Below are 22,563 nucleotides of genomic sequence, written 5' to 3'. Positions count from 1 at the left end.
ATTTCTTGTAGTTTGGCTGCATCTAGTGGTTATAAGATGCCGTAACACTTACTTAGCGCTTACGGTACATTGTTTACTATTTGCGTGTACATTTACAAGTGTAACAGTATATTAAGGGCATGGCATTGGTTATGTAGTGAACCAGGTATAACTATGTATCTTAATATGATTAAAAATGTAACTAAAAAAGTAATTTAGACCTGTTAAATATGAAGCATATATATCTATATATATTTTTTTAAATATTTCATGTTTTAATTACTTCTATTTGTGCTTTTTTATAGTTTTTAATCGTTCGTAGGGCAAATACTTTTGAAGTATGATTTAGCAACGTGTGTGTTTACAACATCGCCATCAGTTAAACGGTATTCTCAGATGTGTTGATGAAATCTCGCGATATTGCAGATTACATACCACCACTTTACAGTGTGCGATAGAGACAGTTAAGATGGCGGCGCAGGAGACTCAAGCGACACAGCAAACCTCCGTAAGCAACGGAGAGGTAAGAACGGTCAAAAATATAGAGTAGCCATTAAATTAACGTGTCAACGGACGACCATAGCATATTCAACGCGGTCAAGCGCGTGGATGCTTTTTTCGTGTCTATTTAAAAGCGGAAAACCAGATTGCCGGTCTGAATCAGCGACCCCTTTAATTCGGCATGCGATGGGGGAGAAATGCTGGCTGAGTCACGAAGGGTCTGTCGGTTAATGTCGTGTCACTGTAACCAGGACACTTCATTTTCATTCAGCAGAACCAGATGAACCCGTTTACAATTTAACATTGTAAGCTTTATTTCATAGTCATTAGCTGGTTATCTTAACAAGATTTTTTGGTCATTATCGTGGTCGAACGTCTCTAAAACGACCCCTTAATAGACAGCTTGTTAGGTGTAGAGAAACAGGCCATACTGTTTATGGCAAATCAAATATATAACGATCTCTATACTTTTAAGTTGACTGGTGTTAGCAATCTGGCTACGTAACGTTAGCTGCCTAGCTCTCCTGTTAGCTTCACATGTCAAAGCAGTTTAAAGATGGTTGAATATTGTGCAGTCCAGTCTGTTAAGGGTCTATGGAGAAACGACGGTATGTGTCCTGCTATAGATTTGGGAATACGTTTGTAGCGATTATATCAGGCTCGTGCTGTCAGCTGTTTAAGGTATTTGGATAAGTGGTTTAAGACAAGGATGAACTGTACTTTTCAGGCTTCATACAGTTTAATTTCAGCCTGTCATGTGGATGTGAGCATGAACATTTTATAAGCTGGTTCTGGTACTTTGTTAGGTTTTGCATGGACTTAATCTCAAAAGATTTTAGATGATTCTCTGGTTAGCCTACTGCTGGATTAGTTAGCTCTGACAGAAAGGTTAGCTCTGGTTTTATGAATGAATAACTCTGGTTACTGATTATACAGGTCATAAAAGTCATGAGAGATTGCTCATGTGCACAAATGTTTTTTCCATAACATGTGTAGGTGGCCTAATGTAAACAAAAGGACAACGGTTAGTCTGTATTTTGTCGTCTGTTTTGGCTTTTCGAGCTTTCCACGAAATGCAGAAAACTGGTCTCGTGTCAGTTGTTCCTGTTTTTCAGACTGACTCCTTCTGAACTAACTTAATTTGCCTGTTTTGTTTGGTTTTTATTAGTCTTGTTTGTTTTATTTAAATCTGAAGATGTAGCTGTTACTGCATCTAAAACACTAACAGAAATTTGAAAGGCAATGAATCATAGTGGAGGTGTGCCGATATATCAGCAAGTTTTTGAAACAAATTTGAATCAGCATGTCAGCTACAGCCTGAATAATGCGATATAACAAACCAATAGTTAGATAACTGCTTTAAAGTGCCCATATTATGCAAAATCCACTTTTACAAGGTGTGGACATAAATGTGTGGCAGTGTGTGAACACAACCATACAATGAAAAACATTTTCCATTAAACCAAAGCAGTCTCATTAGACATGCTGTTTGATTCTCTTGTTAATGTGATGTCACACTAACAAAGCCACGGCCAATGACTGACTGGTTATTAGGGATGCTCCGAACAGGATTTTTGCAGCCGATACAGAGTACCGATTTCTTGTTGTCATGATCGGCCGATACTGATTCTTGAAGCTGATATCTAAGCTCTTTGATATATGTTGTATACACCATTTAAAGGCTCTCTAAGCGAATCTGCGAGACGTTAGTTATTGTTGACGTTTGAAACTGTTTTCAAACAGACGGAGCGTAGCTAACTCCTCCCCCTCCCTTCCGTGCTTTCATGAACGCGCCCAACCCTCACCCCCAAATCCTTTTTGTCGTTTATTGGCTGGAATACTTTGTTTTGTTTTGTGATGCTAGGTTTGGCCACTTGTTGATATTGCCGTTTGTGAAGCCTGGGCTGTCTACAGAGATCGCGTTTTTTTACAGTTTGATCAGCGGACAGGCAGCAAGCAGATAGTGAGGAGATGTTTCCGGTATGTAACAAAAAATGTTTTATGGTCTAAAACGCTTCAATTCGCTTAGAGCGCCTTTAATGGAGATGTGAAGATGCATTGTGCTGCATGTTAGGACTGGAGTGCGCCCTCATAGAAAAAACAGATAGAGAAATCCAAATTTGCAGGTTGCACATGAGCAACAGGTTGTAAAAATGGTTTCAAATTGCACCTGGATTCAGTAGCTCTATGATGACAAAAGTAAACAGAAAGATTGGTTCATGAGATCAGCAAATTGTAGCGAGTACAGATCGAGTCATTTAATGCGATGATCGATCGATACTGATCTACGGCCGATCGATTGGAGCATCCCTACTGGTTCATTTTACCCAAGCAATGGACCATGTCGATGGCATGATGTTCTTGATTCTCGGCATGTGGACATTTCTGCTTAAAGGGTTTGGGAACCTGTACTACAACAACACAGATGGTGACATCATTTAGCATGCATTTAGCAATGACAGTGGTGGTGACTATTCTCTCTCACCAATTAAAAATCTGTAGTGTTGGCACTAAAGTGTTAACATGTTATGAGTTGGCACTTAAAAAAAAGTCGACCCAAAAGTGAGCAGTACAGTGCCGTACGATGCAATGGAAAAGTGCACTGATACTGAACTACAGTAGTCAAAATTTGAAGTGGATCAAAATAGTTCATCAAAGTTGTCCTATAAGACAAGAACAGGTATTGTTCAAAATGTTAAGACAACTTTTACAAAAGGTTTTGATCCACTTCAAATGTTGACTAGTATATAACAACCACGTGTAGGTACAGGGCATTTACATGACATAAGTATCCACTATATTAAGTCATGTAAACGTTTGCCTGAAGTCCTGCAGCATTGTTATAATAGATGGGATGGCTTCCAGCTGCTCGATTTATTTGCATTCTGAAATTTGTTGGATGACATTTCATTATGCATTGTTTTGTCAGCAGGACTGCAAAGAATATAATGACAGGCAATAGCTTAAACTTTTAATCTGTGCTTGTGTACTTGCCTAGGGTATGCTTATTACACCTTTATGTTTGTTTAAACACCGTTCCCTGGACTGGGTGACAAGTCGTTGCAGAAATATGGTTTTATTTGAACTGTTATCTAATCTCTTATCTTTAGTTTTCTTGACTGTAAGCAAAATAATTTTTAATCAGATTCATGTCGTCTTTTTTTAGTAGTGGACATTTTTGTATGTACTTAGAGGGTTTTGCAGCAGTTAAATAATAAAATTACTAGGGGTGGGCAAAAAAATCGATTCTTAGATGAATCGCGATTCAGACGTGGGCCGATTCTGAATCGATTCACAAATGTCAAGAATCGATTCTTAAATGTTTGTTTACAAAATAACGTCACGTTATCAGAAACAAAAGGCGGAACTCAACTGGGGGAGCGGTGATGCACACGGACAACTTAAGAGAGCGCGCCCTGCAAGAGCGCATAGCCGAGCTTACAAGAGCAGAAGAGAAAGAACACTTTAAATGCTTGTAGGACTATACTGCATATATCTCTACATTGAATTTAGGGCTGTCACCATTACTCTATTCTTTTTGAGGAGTTTTAAAAAAAATCCTTGAGTACATGTCGAGTACTCCTTAAAATAGCGGAGATGCGGTTTAGTGAAACTAACAGTATTAGAAGCATACAAATCAGCGCTACGCTGCCTCTCTCTCCCTCTCGTTTGCTCGCTCACACACACCGTGCGTGTGAATCAGGAACTGCGTGAGGCAAGAATGCGCATCCATGTGAATTTTGGAAGTTAAAGACGACTGAGCTGCAGTGGCATGGCAAAACACATTTGACAAGAAAGGCGCAGCAACTCAAAATGACCTGCATGTTTCACAATTACTCCAAAAGACCATAATGACAATTTTGCGCGTGGAGCAGCAGTTGTGCGATCTACCGGCATTGCCTTTGCGATCGACGTATTGGACACCCCTGCCCTAAACCATCCGCAGACTGTTTAGATATAACATGAATATACTTCTGTAAAAATATGCACATAGTTTGTTATTCAGTCGCTGGGTGCGCTGCATTATATAAATACAGTAATACTGCCAATCACTGTGTATAATGATGATGATTAGACGCTTAACGTTCGTGGAAGTTAATGCCGGTTAACATATAGAATTAATATGTCACGTTAAATTAATATTTTTACTGGTTTTAATGTCTTACAACAGAAACAACACATGAATGTATATAAGAATGACATTATTTATCCCTAGTTGCATTAAAGTACAGTATATGACAGTTCAGAGACTAGCAAAAGCGCAAACATTAACCTGGCTTTGAAAGCAAATGCGACGTAATGACGTCACAGATATGCAAATTAGTACGTCAAGAATCGATTCTGAATCGAATCGGGACCCTAAGAATCGATTCTGAATTGATTCATGAGGGTCCAAGCGATTCCCACCCCTAAAAATTACTAAAGTGACATTTGTGAAAATAAGGCACTTCAGTTACTGACTATGACTAATAACCTTTTCATTGCCATAAAAGTAAAATGACTGAACTTAAACATGAATGCTGAACATCAGAAATGCTGATTTACCAAAAAAGTCACTTTTAGGGGTTTTTTTGCATCTGAGCTCTTCAATTGTAGTTATTTATGTTAAGAAAATTTGGTAATCTTTTCTCTAAAACGTCAGTTATCTATTGATAATCTGTCCGACACTTTATCTAAAGCACACTATTTACAAGTATAGTCCTCAAAGAGCTACTGTGCTTAAGTGCCCTTATGCTAATACATATGGCAATATTATACTCTAAATGCCATTTTTATCACCCTTAATTGACCATGACATCTTTTTGTTTAAGCATCTTATTTACATTAGAGTTACATTAATGTATTTGACAGCTAATTTTATCCAAACTAACTTGCAGTTTATTCAAGGCACAGGAAGATTTTATTAGTTTGCACTTTCATAGCTCAGGAGGAGATTTGATGGCGTCTTGGTTTTATTAAAGTATCAACTTTATCTCAGATGTTTCTCCAGGAGAAATAAAACTAAAAACTAAATAAAATGCATTAAAGGTGTAATGTGGATTTTTAGCGGCATCTAGTGGTAAGAGTGCGAATTGCAACCAACCTCAATTTCGAAATGCAAAAAGAAGCTATTGGAGCTGCCACATGACAAACATTTCTTTGTCTGAGAAAACGTAGGGATGAAACACGCTCTTTTGTGAAGTTTGTCTTTTTAGGGCTACTGTAGAAACATGACGGTGACTTTCATGTAACGAGACCCGCGGTGTATGTTGATAAAACAACTTATTCTAAGGTGTTAAAAACAATACAGTTCATTATGTAAGGTATTTATGATAATATAGTTATGTATATAATACAAGAGATCCTTCTAAAAGTCCCACATTGCACCTTTAAGAGTATGAAGCTATAGGTTCTATGTAGATTGTATAGGGTAAATTATCTGGATTAGGGTAAAACTGATTAGATATGTATATAAAAACACATTCATATGTTTTTATTAATTAAAAAAATATACTCAACCAAACGGTTGATTTGTCACTTTATGGTAAATGACGAAAAGCTAAGATAATGTTTTCAGATCATACATTTCTGCAGTCAGAATGTACTATTTGCTGAGAAATATAAATTTCTGATCATTCACAGCTATGAATATGACACAGCTATTTCTTATTGAAAATTTAGATAATTTCCTAAGTATGTATTTTTTGCAAGTTTTCAATATTTTTTTGAAATAAATATAATGAATTCATATAATTAATGAGATTAAAGGGGACAGAGAATGAAAAATCATTTTTACCTTGTCTTTGTTGAATAATGGTAGTCTACCCGCATTGACGAACATACAAAAAGTGCTAGACATGCTAAACATCTCAGTCTCATAGAAATTCCTCTTTTAGAAATGTCAGCCAGAAAACGGCCCAATCTGAAAAACTGATGCTTATGACATCACAGGCATCTAACTGCCCCTCCACTTTAAAATAATTGGCTACATTTTTTGATTGGCAGAAAAGTCAGCCAATCAGTAATGAGATTGCAAGTTAAGCCAGCAGGGGGAGCCAATAGGTGCAAAACCACTTGTTTAAAATCCTCCACCCTAATAGAGCTATCAGAGAGGTTTTTAGGAAGCTTCTAAGGCATTACAGACCCAAACAAAAAAAATTGTCTACATGTCACATCACAGAACAAGGACAAATACCCCGTTCAATCATTCTATGTCACCTTTAAAGGCAGGGTGCATGATCTCTGAAAGCCACTGTTGATATTTGAAATCACCTAAACAAACACGCCCCACACATACGCAACCCATGCAACTTTGTCGGTTAGTAGATACTAGTGATGCACCGATGTATCGGCCGCCGATATTTATCGGCCGATTTTTGATGAATTTGAAACCATCGGCATATCAGCAATAGCACGAGAAAGGCCGATACCGATTGTTTATTAATTAACTGCATAAAGAAATCCATTACATGTATAAAAAAAATAAGTTAATGTCGTTAATAAAATAAATGCTGAATAGCAAAAACCACCTTTGAAGGTTGTCATGTTGTCTTATTATATTTGTTTTAGCTTAATTTGTGCCTCTCTTTATTATGTTGGTCAGTTGAATGTTAATTAGATCCAATCCGTGTTCAGGTAAAAATAATAATTTGATGCAGAAATAAACTAGCTAATAGACCAACTGTATAGTATTGTATACAAGTGTTTAATATCGGCATCGGCCAGAAGTTGTCTGTTTAAATCGGTTATCGGCCCAAAAAAAATCCTATCGGTGCATCCCTAGTAGATACTATATTATACCTTATACTGCTGATTGGCTACAAGTGTGTTTTGATAGTCGCGCCGACTCCTTTTCCCAAAGTGTTTTTCAAAAATCATGCACCCCGCCTTTAAACTCATTGATGTCTTTGAAAAATAAACAGATTTTTCTTTCGTATGAGCTATTCATTTTAACGAGTCTCTGTACCTTTGACCTTAACATTGCAAGGTTTTGTATTTACTACATTGTGTTTTTTAGGTAGTTCTTGGACTAATTTTATGCATTATTGAAATGATCTGTGCAGGTGAGCAGTAATGGGGCAGCAGCCTCAGGTCAGGTAGCTCAGACAGGTGCGACTGTTCAGGACCAACAACAACAACAGCAGCAGCCCAATGCCTGGCAGGTGATCAAAGGTGTCCTCTTTAGGTGAGTACTATATCTGAGTCTATGGGATCGTTTAATTGTGTGTGATATTGTGACAATGCGTATTGGTACCCCGAGGGCTGTAATACTCAGCAGATGTTCCCATGAAGGGAGCGTAACTGACTACCAACTAGCTACCAATGCTGCTCAGGGAGTTTTAATTAATGTCAAGAGTTTTATTCTCCCACTAGAGCTCATGTATTTTAACACATTTGTGTTAATGCAACATAACAGAATTAAAAGTTTATCATTAGAATTATAGTCATTCTTCAGTGATATTTCTCCATGTTTAATTAGTTTATATTAAAGCGGGCTAATCTAGTCTGATTTAATGACTTACTAATACCTATTTCACCAGATGATGTTATAAGACAAACAGTGTTGCATCATAAGACTGAAGTCTGATTTGCTCTCATGTTTGTGTTTCAGGATATTTATCATCTGGGCTATAAGCAGTTGGTTCCGCAGAGGTCCATCAACTCCAGATCCCAACACTCCTGCTGGAGCTCCACGTGTGCCCAGCCGAAACCTGTTCCCCAAGGACACACTTATGGTAATGAGATAAAAAAAATGTTTAGGACTTTTATTTGAGGTTTTTATTTAAAACCACTTAGTTCAATACACAGGAGCTTAAGGTTTTTAAATGTAAAAATAATTCATAACGGCACTGATAACACGTCTTTTTATCTGTTCACAGGATTTTTATGTATATATCTCTGAAAATGAGGTATTTACAGATTTCAACAACACAGAAGCCTTGTTCTGGTTTCAGCAAGATCTAGTTTATGGAGATTGGACCACAGGAGAATCGGGGGACGGTTGTTATGAACATTATAAAGAGCTGGAACTTTCCGAGGTGGGACATCAATGCATTCTAGAAATTATGTGAACATAGGGCTGCTCGATTATGGGAAAAATCATAATCCCGATTGTTTTGATAAAAATCTTAATCTCGATTATTTAACACAATTACTTAAATGACTGTAAAAACATGCATTTATACATGGGCTTGACATAAACTTTTTTGCTCACCAGCCAAAGTGGCTAGTTGTTTTCCAAAGTTACTAGCCACTCAGCATTTTCACAGGCCACAATTTTGTTGCTGGTAAAATAAATTTTATATGATTAAACTTGACTTTGGCATCCTAAAATGACTTTAATTTGAGCAAATTTACTTGGTTTAGCTAAATTAGATGCAGATTGAATTTCAAATGCAGTCTCACCACCCAAATTAGGACAACATTAGCTGGTATATACCAGGTATATCAGTATAGATCATATCATATATTTAGGTGCATGAAAACAGTCTAGCAAGGCATAAATAGATTTACATTGAATGAATATATTAAAAGTGGAGCAGGGGTGTAGAAGATTATTAACTGAAAAGATAAACACATAACCCCTCGACAACCACTTTAAATATTTATTAACAGCAGCAGTCAAGAAATGTACATGAATTTTACTTTCAACTTGTTTATGCAGATTGTATTTTATATGCTTGATCATGTTTTCTGTTAAAAGGGATTTAAGACTTTTAATGACAACTGTCGAGAGGGCATTATTGTTGCCCAAAGTAGCTTACATTAAAATGATGCGCGAACCTCTCAGCTGGCGGGTTTCATTTGATTTCGTGTGCATTCAGGAATGCGCTGAATTTCTCTCCGCTCTTGCCCTGAGAATGTGCACGCAATATATATCTCTCCAATCACTTCCATGCAATTGTTGTATCTTTCCCGAAGTGTGTATGCGCTCAGACTGCGTCCTCTTGTGCATTCGCAAATCCATCACCTCTCGCGCGCTCTCTGGGAGGTGGCGCTTTGGTCCGCAACGCTCCGCTGAACGCGCGCGCGTCTCCACAAACGGTCGCAGCCGAAATCTACCCGCATTTGGCGGGTGTTAATGTCAAGCCCTGCATACATTCAATGCATTGTTTAGTGTTGCTGCAGAAGGCTACACGTGTCAAAGCAGTAGTGTTTAAGTGCCAGCAGAACGCGATTCACATTTTAAAGACCATCGCTTGAAATGCATATAACTTTACAAACATAAACAGGATTATTACCTAGTGACCTGACTTTAAACAGATGACTGAGCGCGCAGCTCTCTGCACGGAGAGCGGCGCCACGATCCAGCTGATATTTTAAACGTGAGGGATAGTTTGCCTCCGCTCGCTTGAAAAGCATAAAACTGAACAAATACATGAGGATTTCTACTTTGTGTGCGAGGCGCAGCTGCTTATGACGCGTCTGATTAATGACTCCAAACGAAATAACAGAAATGCGGCACACTAATCGATCTCCCTCGATTATCTTGTTTTTGCAATCGAAATGTGCAAAAATCGAAATTGAAATCGAAAAACGATTAATTGCACAGCCCTATGTGAACACAGATGTTAGATTGATTTGGTTTTACCAAACTGTTTTGGTTACAAACCTTTATCAAAATATCTTCATTTGTGTTCATCAGAACAAATACATTTATAACAAACAAGTTTACAACGAATGGTAAAACACCTGTTGGAAAGCATCGTTTGCAGCGATTTTTGTGTGAGCATATCAGTGAACACCCCTGACCACTCAGTGATTTTCATTGTAGAGGTGGGAGGTGAAAAACAAACACCCGAAAATTCTCGGGGCAGCCGCATATGTCGAAATTTCAGTCAAAACCGTTCTATTTCATCATAAACAATCTGAAAACAGGGCTTTAAGTGTAAAATACCGAACTTGTCCTTTAAAAAAAACTTTTCACTTGGAGGCCTCCATGTTGTTTACATTACAACACATAACATCTCATATAACGCTACAGTGAGAAAACAAGTCTTCAATCAGTAGATTAAAATGAGTATGATGTAAAACAGAAGATGGGAGGAATAATAAATGCACACAAACAGTATGTAGTTGTATGTGGTCTTGACCCTCAGCCCTTTCAGTATGAACCAAATAGTAACATAAATGATTAACAATACAGAAAACATAAAAATAAAAGATGATCAAAATAAAGAAGATCTGAGAGGTAAAAAGGTGGGAGTGTGGAATAACACATTCTCACATGATATCATACAGTAGATGCCATAGTATTTACTGTAGTAATATGTTGCGACAATCATTACACGTCATCTACCCAGTATGCACCATGCATGAAACACAATGGCGGCACCCACAGGTTTAAATGAGTATTACATGTTGGGATTTTTTGAGTAATGAAAATATTTTGTTTCTATAAATGGATTTTAATAGTAGAAGACAAATATAAGTCTTCATAGTCGATGTACCATTTAACAGCCAGACAGTATTTTTTATTTTGAACAGTATCGTTTTATAAAACTTTATTGCACAAGTTTGGCTTGAACTATGTTTCTTATAAATAAAGTTCACTTTTTGATATTTGTCAAACACATTGGGCTTAAAGGCACAAATACTTTTTTGGGACTACTGTAAATCCAAGAAAACAATTAATACTACTACTAATATTTATCTGCTGATAGTTACCTTTCAGCATGTCATTCAGTTACCTTTTAATTGAGTGTTTGTATGTTTTGTACTTGTACAGAGCCTGAAACAGAACGGCTCCATATACATCCACATTTACTTCACCAAAAGTGGCTTCCATCCAGACCCCAAACGCAAAGGCCAATACCGCAGACTGGCCACAGTACACACCACTCGAAGTGAGTAAATACACCTATGTGTCGCACACTCTTCAACTTTTGGGTTTTCCACACACACTTCAGCAGTTACGAATGATTTCATACCAATGTTCATCTTCAACAGTGCTTAACAAGTACAAGAGGAGGAAGTTTCTCAAGACGAAGAACCTTCTGACGGGCGAGACAGAAGCCGACCCAGAAATGATCAAGGTGAATTTTGCTCCAACTAAGAAACTTATTGGAGATATTTAGTATCGCTTGATTTTAACGTTTTTGGATTTTTGTGTTCCCAGCGGGCGGAAAGTCACGGCCCAGTGGAGATCATATCTCACTGGCATCCTAACCTCACCATCAACATGGTTGATGATCATACAGCCTGGGTCAAAGGTTCTGTTCCTCCTCCCCTCGACCAGCGTAAGTTCTTGCTATACCATAACACATATTTTTTAAGAGTAGCTGATAAAAATGACCCAAAATCTCATCTTGTTAAAGGGGACAGAGAATGAAAAACCATTTTTACCTTGTCTTTGTTGAATAACGGTAGTCTACCCGCATTCACGAACATACAAAAAGTGTTAGACATGCTAAACATCTCAGTCTCATAGAAATTCCTCTTTTAGAAATGTCAGCCAGAAAACGGCCCAATCTGAAAAACTGATGCTTATGACATCACAGGCATCTAACTGCCCCTCCTCTTTAAAATAATTGGCTACATTTTTTGAGTGGCAGCAAAGTCAGCCAATCAGTAATGAGATTGCAAGTTAAGCCAGTAGGGGGAGCCAAATAGGTGCAAAACAACTTGTTTAAAATCCCCCACCCTAATGGAGCTATCTGAGAGAGGTTTTTAGGAAGGCATTACAGACCCAAACAAAAAATTTTTGTCTACATGTCACATCACAGAACAAGGATAAATACCCCGTTCAATCATTCTATGTCACCTTTAACATGGCTGTCACGTGCTTCTCCCAGATGTAAAGTTTGATGCAGTAAGTGGAGACTACTACCCCATCGTTTACTTCAATGACTACTGGAACCTGCAGAAGGACTACTATCCCATAAACGAAACTCTGGAGAACCTGCCCCTGCGGATCATGTACTGCCCCCTGTCCTTGTGGCGCTGGCAGCTGTATGCCGCTCAAAACGCTCGATCGCCCTGGAATTTCCTGGCTGAGGACACGTACGAGCAGTCAGATGAGGATCAGGACTCTGTTAAGGTTTGCATTGCACTTAGATATCTTATATGGATATGATAATATGCAGTTGAAAGGTTTTAGGAATATTGGCCAGATGTTATAAACCTAGAAAAAGCCCTCATGTATTGGTTGTTGTTTTTTTCCTAAAAGGTGGCGCTTCTTGAGACCAACCCTTACCTCTTGGGTGTGACTATCGTTGTGTCCATCGTCCACAGCATTTTTGAGTTTTTAGCTTTCAAGAACGGTAAACGAACACTTGTATACTTTCATTATTGATGTTTTGCTATGGTTCTGCTGGTGTCTCATTTTCTCATTTAATTTCCTCTGCAGATATTCAGTTCTGGAACAGCCGACAGTCTCTGGAGGGTCTGTCTGTGCGCTCCATCATATTTGGGGTGTTTCAGTCACTGGTGGTGCTGCTTTACATATTGGACAATGAGACCAACTTTGTCGTCCAGGTCAGCGTGTTTATCGGCCTGCTTATCGACTTCTGGAAGATAACCAAAGTCATGGATGTCAGGGTGAGAGATGGTACCACCAGCAGGAATCGTGCTGTACGTCAGTCGCTTAAATGTTTTGCATCACGGTATTGACTGTGACTGTTTTGGTTTCCAGTTTGACAGAGAGAACAAGATTGCTGGAATATTCCCACGATTGGTATTCAAAGACAAGTCTACGTATGTGGAGTCTTCAACCAAAATCTATGATGATGTAAGCAAGCTTTCTTGTGCACTTACATGCAGTTTAATGAACGTTCACATTTTTAAATGACATTGATTGTTGTTTGTTTTTCCAGATGGCTTTTAGGTACCTGTCTTGGCTGTTGTACCCTCTCTTTGGGTGCTATGCAGTTTATAGCTTATTATACGTGGAGCACAAAGGCTGGTACTCATGGGTGCTCAGTATGCTTTATGGGTTCTTGTTAACCTTTGGTAAGTAGTTTTATTTCATGTTTCAAATGGCTGCATCTGATTGCATTGCTGGTAAACACAAAAAATGTGGTAATCAGCAATGCAATCACATTGGCCAACACCAAATTAGAAATGGGAACAAGAAATGCATAAAGATAAAGCTCACATGCTCTAAAGGGGAATTCCACATTCACATTTTACACTCCATGGATTTTCCGCAGTACTGTAAATAGAAGGAGAGCAGGCATCGCGTGTAAAATCTAGTTGGGTATTGGAGCAGGGATGCCTGTGGACTCGACACAATAATATTTAATAGATTTCAAAATAAGTGTAACAGGAAAGTTTTCTAAGAGTAACTTGTTTGAAATATAGTGTGTGTAATTTTATATACACACAAATCACTTTGTTTATTCTTCATTTTATTATTATTTAGCTAACGCATTTACTAATGTTAACAACAGTTAAAGGGCAGCAAGATGTAATTATCGCAGACATGGATATTGTAATACACATACTCATACAATACACAATACGCAATGGTTTGCAATGACTGAAAGATTTTAAATGCTTTAAAAAATTATGTATAGTCAAAGTTTTAGGTTGATGCAGATAGACTGGTGAGACAAAGAGAGTACATTACATTATTATTAGTTCAAACTGAATTTATAACTCCAAAGCATTAACGTATAGCATATCGTGCATCGCATCATTTAGCATCATTTTGTTTTCTACAATGCCGTGCAGCCCTAGTTAATGGGATAGTTCACCCAAAATGTAAAAATTCTGTCATTATTTACTCACCTTCATGTTGTTACAAACCTGTTTACATTTCTTATTTTTGCTGAACACATGGAAAGATATTTTTAGGAATGTTTGTAACCAAACTCATCAGAAGCCCCATTGACTTCCATAGTATTGTTTTTTCTTACTATTGATTTCAGTGGGGCTTCTGATCGGTTGTGGTTACACACATTTCTCAAATACAACTTTATTATAAAGTGTTACCCTTCTCCCCCATCTTTAGGCTCTTATTATCTTTATATTATTCTAAGTCACACATTTCAAAATAATCATTTGAAATAAAATGATTGTTTTGTAATAGAAATGAATAACGATTAATCATGATTTATCTATAGCAGAATAAAAGTTTTTGTTTACATCATATACGTGTATAATAATTATGTATATATAAATATGCACACATGCACGTATAATTTTAAGAAAAAATATATATTTATATATGTAGTATAAATTATACATAAATATACAAATGTGTTTCTTGAAATATATACATGCATGTGTGTGCATTTATTTATGCACAGTCATATATACAGTTCACACACATATATGATGTAAAGAAACTTTTATTCTGCTATAGATTACTCATGATTAATCGTTATGCATCCCTATTTTGTAATGCAAGACAGTAATATGCTGGCACATTTATACTTTTGTCTACAATTTTTTTTTAAACATTTAAGCGTACACCCTAATATCAAAAAGTGGCTTGTATATAATAATAATTTTGTGCAAGTAAATTTGCTAGTAGTATGGAAATTACAAACTTCACCTTTAAGTTGTCCAGCTGAGATTGCTCTAATACAAAAAAATCCAACCCGTGGTCGACCAATATTTTATTTTTAAAGGCCGGTATTAATAAAGCTGTGAGGCCGATTTAATACAAATGGAATTACAGTGGATGAGAGAGAAACTGGTGAGCAAAACAAGGGGACAAACAAAAGAAAGAAAATTGGATAATTGTTATGGGTGGTCCTTATAATGGGTCAAATACATATTTTTTAAATGTTCAACTCTCACCCCCTAAATGTGTTAGGATATCAATAAAAACACACAGTGCAATATTTTGAATTGTTCCTACAATATCTAGAGGTTGCTCAAAGCCTTTGAATATCACATATTGTACCATTTACAAACGCACAACACACATAAAACTTGCTTCTTGGAGGGTAACTTTGTACCAGTCTCTTCTGATCCGAGTAACCATATAGCAGAATTGCATTGTGTTGCTTCAGCCATTGTCTCAGTGTATCGGGGCTCAACACAAAGGACTGCCCGGTGGCCCGGGGCAATTGTGAGAGACGTTCGGGCAAGTAAAAAGTATTGTCACTTGCCCAATCGGGCTGGTGCTTCACCCTAAGTCACTAAAATATATTTTCATCAATGTATATTATTTAACATCTTTGAAGCAGACATTTACTTGGGTAAAACACAACGAAAGAAACAATGCAATAATTTGCACAGTTTGCTGTCAGTTTACAGGTAAAGCAGAAATGTCTGTTGTATATGTTCACAATTATATTTGACTTTTGAATTATTATTTTTAAATCGTGACACTGACATTATTTATTGGGGCCAGTGAAAATTTTGGCAGGGCAAGTGAAAACCTGAACGACTGGCCCGACCGCGCCAGTATAAAAAAAATTTGTGTTGAGCCGTGTGTATATTGTGCTTCATTCACATTTAAGCTTTCTTGCTTTGAAAGACATATCACAACTAAAACAGGAGTTTTAATCGCATAGAGCATTGTCAAATAAGTCCATTGCTGCCATAAGTATATATTATTAAACAATTATACATGCTAGCACAAAGTATCACATAATACGCGAATGTGTTAAACTTCGAGGTCTTGAGCAACCTCTAAGTATTAATTAAAAGTGAAAATATTTTGCCCATTTTTTTATTTATTCAAACATATTGGTGGGGTGAGAGCGTGAACTTTTAAAAGTTGAAAAATAAGGACTACCCTTCTGCAAAATATTTATTAGCATACCCTTTTAAAGAACTGCAATATATCATTATGTAAAATACCAGCTAATCTTTCATCCTGTTAACTGTTCATGTGTCGTATTTCCTAAAGGTTTTATCACCATGACGCCACAGCTCTTCATCAACTATAAGATGAAGTCAGTAGCTCATCTCCCCTGGAGGATGCTCACCTACAAGGCCCTAAATACCTTTATAGATGACTTGTTTGCCTTTGTCATCAAGATGCCAATGATGTACAGAATAGGTTGTCTCAGAGATGGTAAGTGCTTATGCATTTTTTTATTCATACTTGATTTATGTAGTTTTTGGACTTTGTGCACAAGTATTCAGTGCATGTTTTTTAAAACGGTGTATTTTTTTCACAACTCTTATTAAATCAGTTCCCATTGGATAAAATAAGGGCGTGGAACTAATAGCTCAACACTGATCATAAAGTGCTTTAAACCCCTTAACTGTCACAGACCCACATGTGGGCCCAAATTTATACGTAACGATTAAACCGATAATATCTTACTCTAAACCTAAAATAATTTTGACAAACTATATATTGTTGGAAAGCTACAAAAGTGTAGTTTTCATATCTATTCACTATTTTGCAAATAAATGATGATGTAGTATGAATATGTTTTGGACGTGTTCAGAGATTGTACTGTTTTCTCCACAGATGTGGTGTTTTTCATCTATCTGTACCAGCGCTGGATTTACAGAGTGGATCCTAATCGTGTTAATGAGTTCGGGACCAGCGGAGTTGAACGCAATGGGGACAGCCCGGCCCAGCCGGTGGCCGCCGACACGACTGCTGCCATCACAGATAAATCAGAGGGGGAGAAGAAAAATGATTAACCTGTTTTAACCCTCTAGTCTTGTGAAGGTGTGTTAATGCATCTTCAAGGCTGAGTTTGTTTATTTGTCAGGGAAGGGAACTGGATTAAAGGTATTACGCAAAAGACTGAAGAAAAACGTTCAGTTCAACTTTCCTCCTCTGTTGGATCCACAGGGGAAATAACTAATTATATTTAATGTAGATGTCCTAAAATCAGTTTTTTTCAAACTCCCATATTTTTGCAGTCAAAGTGAAACGTGATGTACTGTATTGTATATTTTTGGGTTGGTAACACTAATCATTTGAAGGGTTAAGTGGTCTGTAATTAAATCGCATTGCTGGAGTGAATAGGACGATTGCAGTACAGATCTTCTTTTTTTTTAAGTGGAAAAATGAGGAAGAAGAGGTGAAACGTAGCCTCGCTGTCTTTCTCATTATGTGTAATTATTTTCTTTTCATTCCATGTATGAAGGGGTACCAGGATGCAGTTGTGTAAGGTGTAAAAAAGCCTGTTGTTCAGAAGCTGCCTGTGCGAGAGAGAGACTTTCCACGTTTTTAAAAGAATTGATGTTTCAAACTTGAACAAAAAATAAGAAATAACAGCCTTGTAGGTATTAATATATAATTACATATTAATTTTATTAATAACTATGATGTTTTTCTTGTTTCTAAGCCTCTTTCTTTTGTATGTCCTAAACTGTACATCATCCCAAGCCTGTAAACTTAACCATACTGTCGTTAAACTGTTTAGCAATAGCTGAATTACCAGTCCTTCTACTGAGAACTTGTTCCGTTACATTCACACTCCAAAGCTGGTTCACCATATCCCACGTCCATCACGGATGGAGACATGGCACAGTCCAAGAATGATGAGATGATGCCTGATTTGTCCATTTTTGTTGCTGTAATTCTAAATTGATTGGGCTTTTATTTTGATACGTTCAAGATATGATCACTCATGTTTATAGTAAAGTTCAAGTGCAGTTTGGACATTGTTTTATTTTTGTCTCAAGAGGTTTCTGTTGTAGATTTGGATAAAAATCTTTTGAAAGTGGTGAAGGCTCATAAAAACTATGAAATCTATCAAAAGAAAATGATACATTTTGCCAAGTTTTCCACACTTTCACCACTTAAAATTATAATGTTGATTATTTGGCACATTTGATCCTTTGGGTTTGTAAGATCGCTATGCCGAAATGTTTTGATGGTCACTAGTACAATGACTTCTACCATTTTTTATTTGTATTTGGAAAATAGTTCAAAGAGCCCCTATGGTCCGATTTACGTTGTACGAGTACATGTTAAAGGTGGGGTGCATGATCTCTGAAAGCCAATGTTGACATTTGAAGTCACCTAAACAAACACGCCCCTACCCCAATAGAATGGGGACCTTCTTTTGATAGACCCACCCCACACATACGCAACCCAGGCAACGGTGTTGGTTAGTAGACACGCCCTTTACTGCTGATTGGCTAAAAGTGTGTTTTGGCACTCTGCCCGACTCCCTTTTCCAAAATGTTTTTCAAAAATCATGCACCCCGCCTTTAACGATATGCATAAGGTACATTCTTTTACTTGACGCGAGTTATCGTTTCCAACGTAAATCTAATTTCTTTGCCTACAACAAACACACAGATTGTAGGCAACAGTTTACTTTCTGGGATTGTGTAGACAAGACCTTCATTATCATAATTCCTCCCGCTTTGGACTCACAACCTGCAAGTTAACTCCTGTTAGCAACCGAATCAACATGGTAATGAGCGTCACAATTCAGGCTGAAGTTAGAGGTATTCAGACCAATCACAACGTACAGATTAGCTGGCCAATCAGGGACACAGCACTTTTCAAATCTGTGCATTTCAGGAAGAGAAGAAACTCTGGAGCTACAAAAATGTTCAGTATGTGGAAAATAATGTTTTTTAACCATAACCACGCAAACACTTGTATTTTAACAAATACACAAAATAACGTTTTTTTTTAGAAATGAAAGAGGTGCCCTTTAATTTTAAAATTGTGAACTAATCATAGTTTTTAATCAGCTATTATTTTATAAGGGCAATATCATTTGATTATAGCATTATAAGAGAATGATGGCTTTTGTTTAGATTTTACTGAGATAAGGTCGGACTTATTATTAAACCTTTATAAAAACAGTTCATAAGAAGATAAAATGGGCAAAATATAATAAGGTTCCCTTTACTAACAGTTGTGTTAACTAAAAATAAACAGCAAACAGCGTATGATTACAGCATCTATTAATATTTGTTAATAATAGTTCATACCAATAATTGTTTTTGTTTATTTATGTTCATTTTACATGCTTGATAACATTAGTTTTAAAATGTATGAGTAAATGTTTAAATTAAGACTAATAAAGGTTTTGGAAGTATTGCTCATTGTTAGTTTATGTTAGGTAACTTATAAATGCAACCTTACTGTGATATGTTCATTCACAAATATAAAAGCCATAAATGTCATGTGTATTTTAATAAAACATCAAAAAACATCTTAATCCATCCCAAACTTTACATCAAACATGTTAATCACAAACAAAAACTTTAAACAGAAGAAAATTTTTAATTAAAGCATTAAACATTTTTTAATTTATATTTTAAAACTTGTTACACAAATAAAAAAACACATGTACAATATTTAAACTAACAAAATGTCATTTTTACAATAAAAATACATCTTAGGTTAAACCACTTAATATATTAACTAAGAATAGATAAACGGAATTCATATTTATAAGATCAAAGAAAGTTCAGTGATTATTTGATCTGCTGTGGGTCGGATTTTGGGGTCACCGTCCCAACACCTGCTAATCAGATTCTGACATGCCTGTCCAACAGATGACTGTATAAAAACGTCCCTGGTAAGATCAGGGCGCAGATTATAAGCCACAACAGCGTACAGTATATACTGTCGGTCTCCATCATACGGCGGCTCTCGGGTGAGAAGCTGCCACATAGTGATACCAAAAGAATAAACGTCCACGCGCGGAGAAACCTCCTCACCTTTCAGCAGCTCGGGCGCGCGATGCGTGTACGTCCCTCCGATTTCACTCAAATGCGTCACTGTGTCGCTTTTGCTCGTCACTTTAAAAGAACATCCAAAGTCTGCAAGTTTGCAAACACCCTCGTCTGACACTAAAACATTGGCGGGTTTTAAATCCAGGTGGACTATGCCGTGCACGTGCAGGTGCTGGAGGGCGCGCGCGATGTCCGTTGAATACCGAATACACGTGTCCATTGGCAACAGATCAGTGAGTCCATATATAATCTGTTGCAGGTTTTTAGTGCCCGCGAACTCCATTATAATCGTCCCGATGTTGTCTTTATTGTTTAGATTCGCCGGAGCGCACGTGGTGGCCGCAATCACGCGCACAATGTTTTTATGTTGCAGGTGCGCGGCGTTTAGTTCCGCCCAAAAACTTTGCCTCGAGGCCAGTTTGTTTTTCACACACCTCACTTTCTTTACAGCCACGGTATCTCCAAAATACTTGCTTTTGAACACCATGCCGAATCCACCGCTGCCGATAGCCTCCATAGACTGCAGCTCACGCCAATTGATCACGGAGGACCACAGTCTGTGAGCGATTTTACCATGAAACGTGCTTGTGGGGACGCGCAAGGTACATCCACTTGTTGATTTGGTTAGTGGGCTGCTGCATGCACCAAACTCGAGCCCAAAATCCTTTGGCAATAAACGGGTGATGGGGATTGGTGACGGCATAGTTCATGTTAACTCTGGACTTGAAGCGTTCTTTACCGATTTGGGGATTTGCTTCGCGTGGTACGGTTCACGTGATCATTTTATGCATGCCTGTCATATGACCAATCCTAAACGAAAGAAAACGTCAGGGGATCTTTAATGGTCCACACTGTTTGCCGTTATGTAGGCGGTGTTTTGGTTTGGAAATGAACGTGACAGTTCCTTCAAGCCGCGAAGATAGATCGGCGTATGACATCAAGTATTTACATTTTAAATACCACCTTCACCCAAACCATACAGAATATATTTGCTTTTGAAAAACTACTTACACTTAGCTTAATAATTAAAATGATAGAAACATATTTTGAAATTATTTTTATTATAATTAACTAAAATAAAAAATTATGCGCTTTTTCACATATATGTGCATCGTTGCAAATAGCAGCTTTACAATAAAGATTTTAACATAATGATATAGAAAAATTATGTATCAAAATAATGATACACGTGATGCAAAAAAGTCATGATTATTTAGTGAAAATGCAAAAATGTCATCATATACAAATTGTATTTATTACAGTATCAAAAAGTGATACTTTCAATAATTAAATTCAATGTTAACGTTACAAATGTAACAATTTAATATTTGCAGAACTCTAACAGGTAGTTCCTCGAAGAGCGTTCCTCATAGTCACGTGATTTGTAGAGTAAATGCTGCAAGAATAAATTGGGTCAAGTTGAACCTGGTGTTATTTGTTGCATCAGCTCATGCAGCACAGCAGTGGTAATAAAACATAAATTATTCCACATAATCTAAGGAATGCGCAGACTGAACTGTCTGTGACATTACCACTTTGATGTATGCCGATCGGTGCGCATCGCAAGTCGATAGCACCTAATGAAACAGCGGTTAAGAAAGGCAACACGTGCATTTGAATTTTAAAGGGGTTAAAGTCAGTGTTCTACTTTAATAAAAAAATTAGCAAACTATTTGCATAATTTGGCTGTTTTAAACGTTTCCACTGATGCTTTCCATACAGGCTGACTGTCCTTATTTCAGATATTCTGCAGGATTTACATGCAAATCACGTGACTTTCAGGAACGGGCTTTGCAGCAGTTACCTGCAGGATAGTTCTGCAAATATCACATAGTTCTCTAACATTTATTATAACATTTCTATGGAAATGTATTATTTAGATGAAATATATATAGCATCTTAATAATGATATGTATATCATCTAAAATAATACATTTCCATAGAAATGTTATAATAAATGTTACAGAACTATGTGCAAAGCCCGAAATATATATATTTCTATATATATTATTATTATTATATATATAGAAATGTTATTTTTCATTTCTTTATTCTATATATCAAGTTTATATATATATATATATATATATATATATATATATATATATATATATATATATATATATATATATATATATATATATATATATATATATATATAATATTCTGTAAACTGCTTCGCAACGAAAGCGCTATATAAAATATTATTTAACAATAAATTGTTATATTGTTTATTATTATTACCTTGTTGCCTATTTAAACGCATAAATTATTTTAGGAAATCACCCTTTCACTTTTTTCAAATGCCTATATAAGACAAGATAGATGATGTATTAGCTTGAAAATCACCTGTTGTTAGTCCGCTGCCATGGCAACTAGTCCTGGGGGGGTTCCCCAACAGTGACGTAGGGGGATTTCCACCCACCGTCTCAGACCGCCGTAGTTTGCGGAGAGGAGAAGTGAAACGAAACACGACGAGCGTGCGATGTTTTTGTCATATCACCATCATTAGCGCACAAGTCAGGAGCCTCC

At 36.9% G+C, this 22,563-nt stretch overlaps 2 protein-coding genes across 2 annotated transcripts; one reads left to right on the top strand and one right to left on the bottom strand.

Moving 5' to 3' along the window:
- Positions 1-427: 427 nt before the first annotated feature.
- On the top strand, positions 428-17,999 carry clptm1 (CLPTM1 regulator of GABA type A receptor forward trafficking). The gene is made up of 14 exons (XM_065281433.1): positions 428-502; positions 7,524-7,645; positions 8,072-8,195; positions 8,340-8,498; positions 11,189-11,306; positions 11,410-11,495; positions 11,579-11,699; positions 12,255-12,499; positions 12,629-12,722; positions 12,809-12,999; positions 13,094-13,189; positions 13,275-13,410; positions 16,268-16,435; positions 16,841-17,999. Exons 1-14 carry the CDS (start codon positions 449-451, stop codon positions 17,017-17,019), a joined length of 1,893 nt encoding a protein of 630 aa, XP_065137505.1. The 5' UTR covers positions 428-448; the 3' UTR covers positions 17,020-17,999.
- A 1,568-nt stretch (positions 18,000-19,567) lies between these two features.
- On the bottom strand, positions 19,568-20,817 carry mos (v-mos Moloney murine sarcoma viral oncogene homolog). Its single transcript, XM_065281444.2, has one exon. The coding sequence runs from the start codon at positions 20,732-20,734 to the stop codon at positions 19,745-19,747; it is 990 nt and encodes a 329-aa protein (XP_065137516.1). The 5' UTR covers positions 20,735-20,817; the 3' UTR covers positions 19,568-19,744.
- Positions 20,818-22,563: the final 1,746 nt, after the last annotated feature.

Source organism: Paramisgurnus dabryanus, chromosome 8 (assembly GCF_030506205.2).
Source record: "Paramisgurnus dabryanus chromosome 8, PD_genome_1.1, whole genome shotgun sequence".
In the NCBI taxonomy this organism is placed as follows: domain Eukaryota; kingdom Metazoa; phylum Chordata; class Actinopteri; order Cypriniformes; family Cobitidae; genus Paramisgurnus; species Paramisgurnus dabryanus.
Note: the sequence above shows the minus strand (reverse complement) of the source record. Positions and strands in the feature narration are given on the sequence as shown.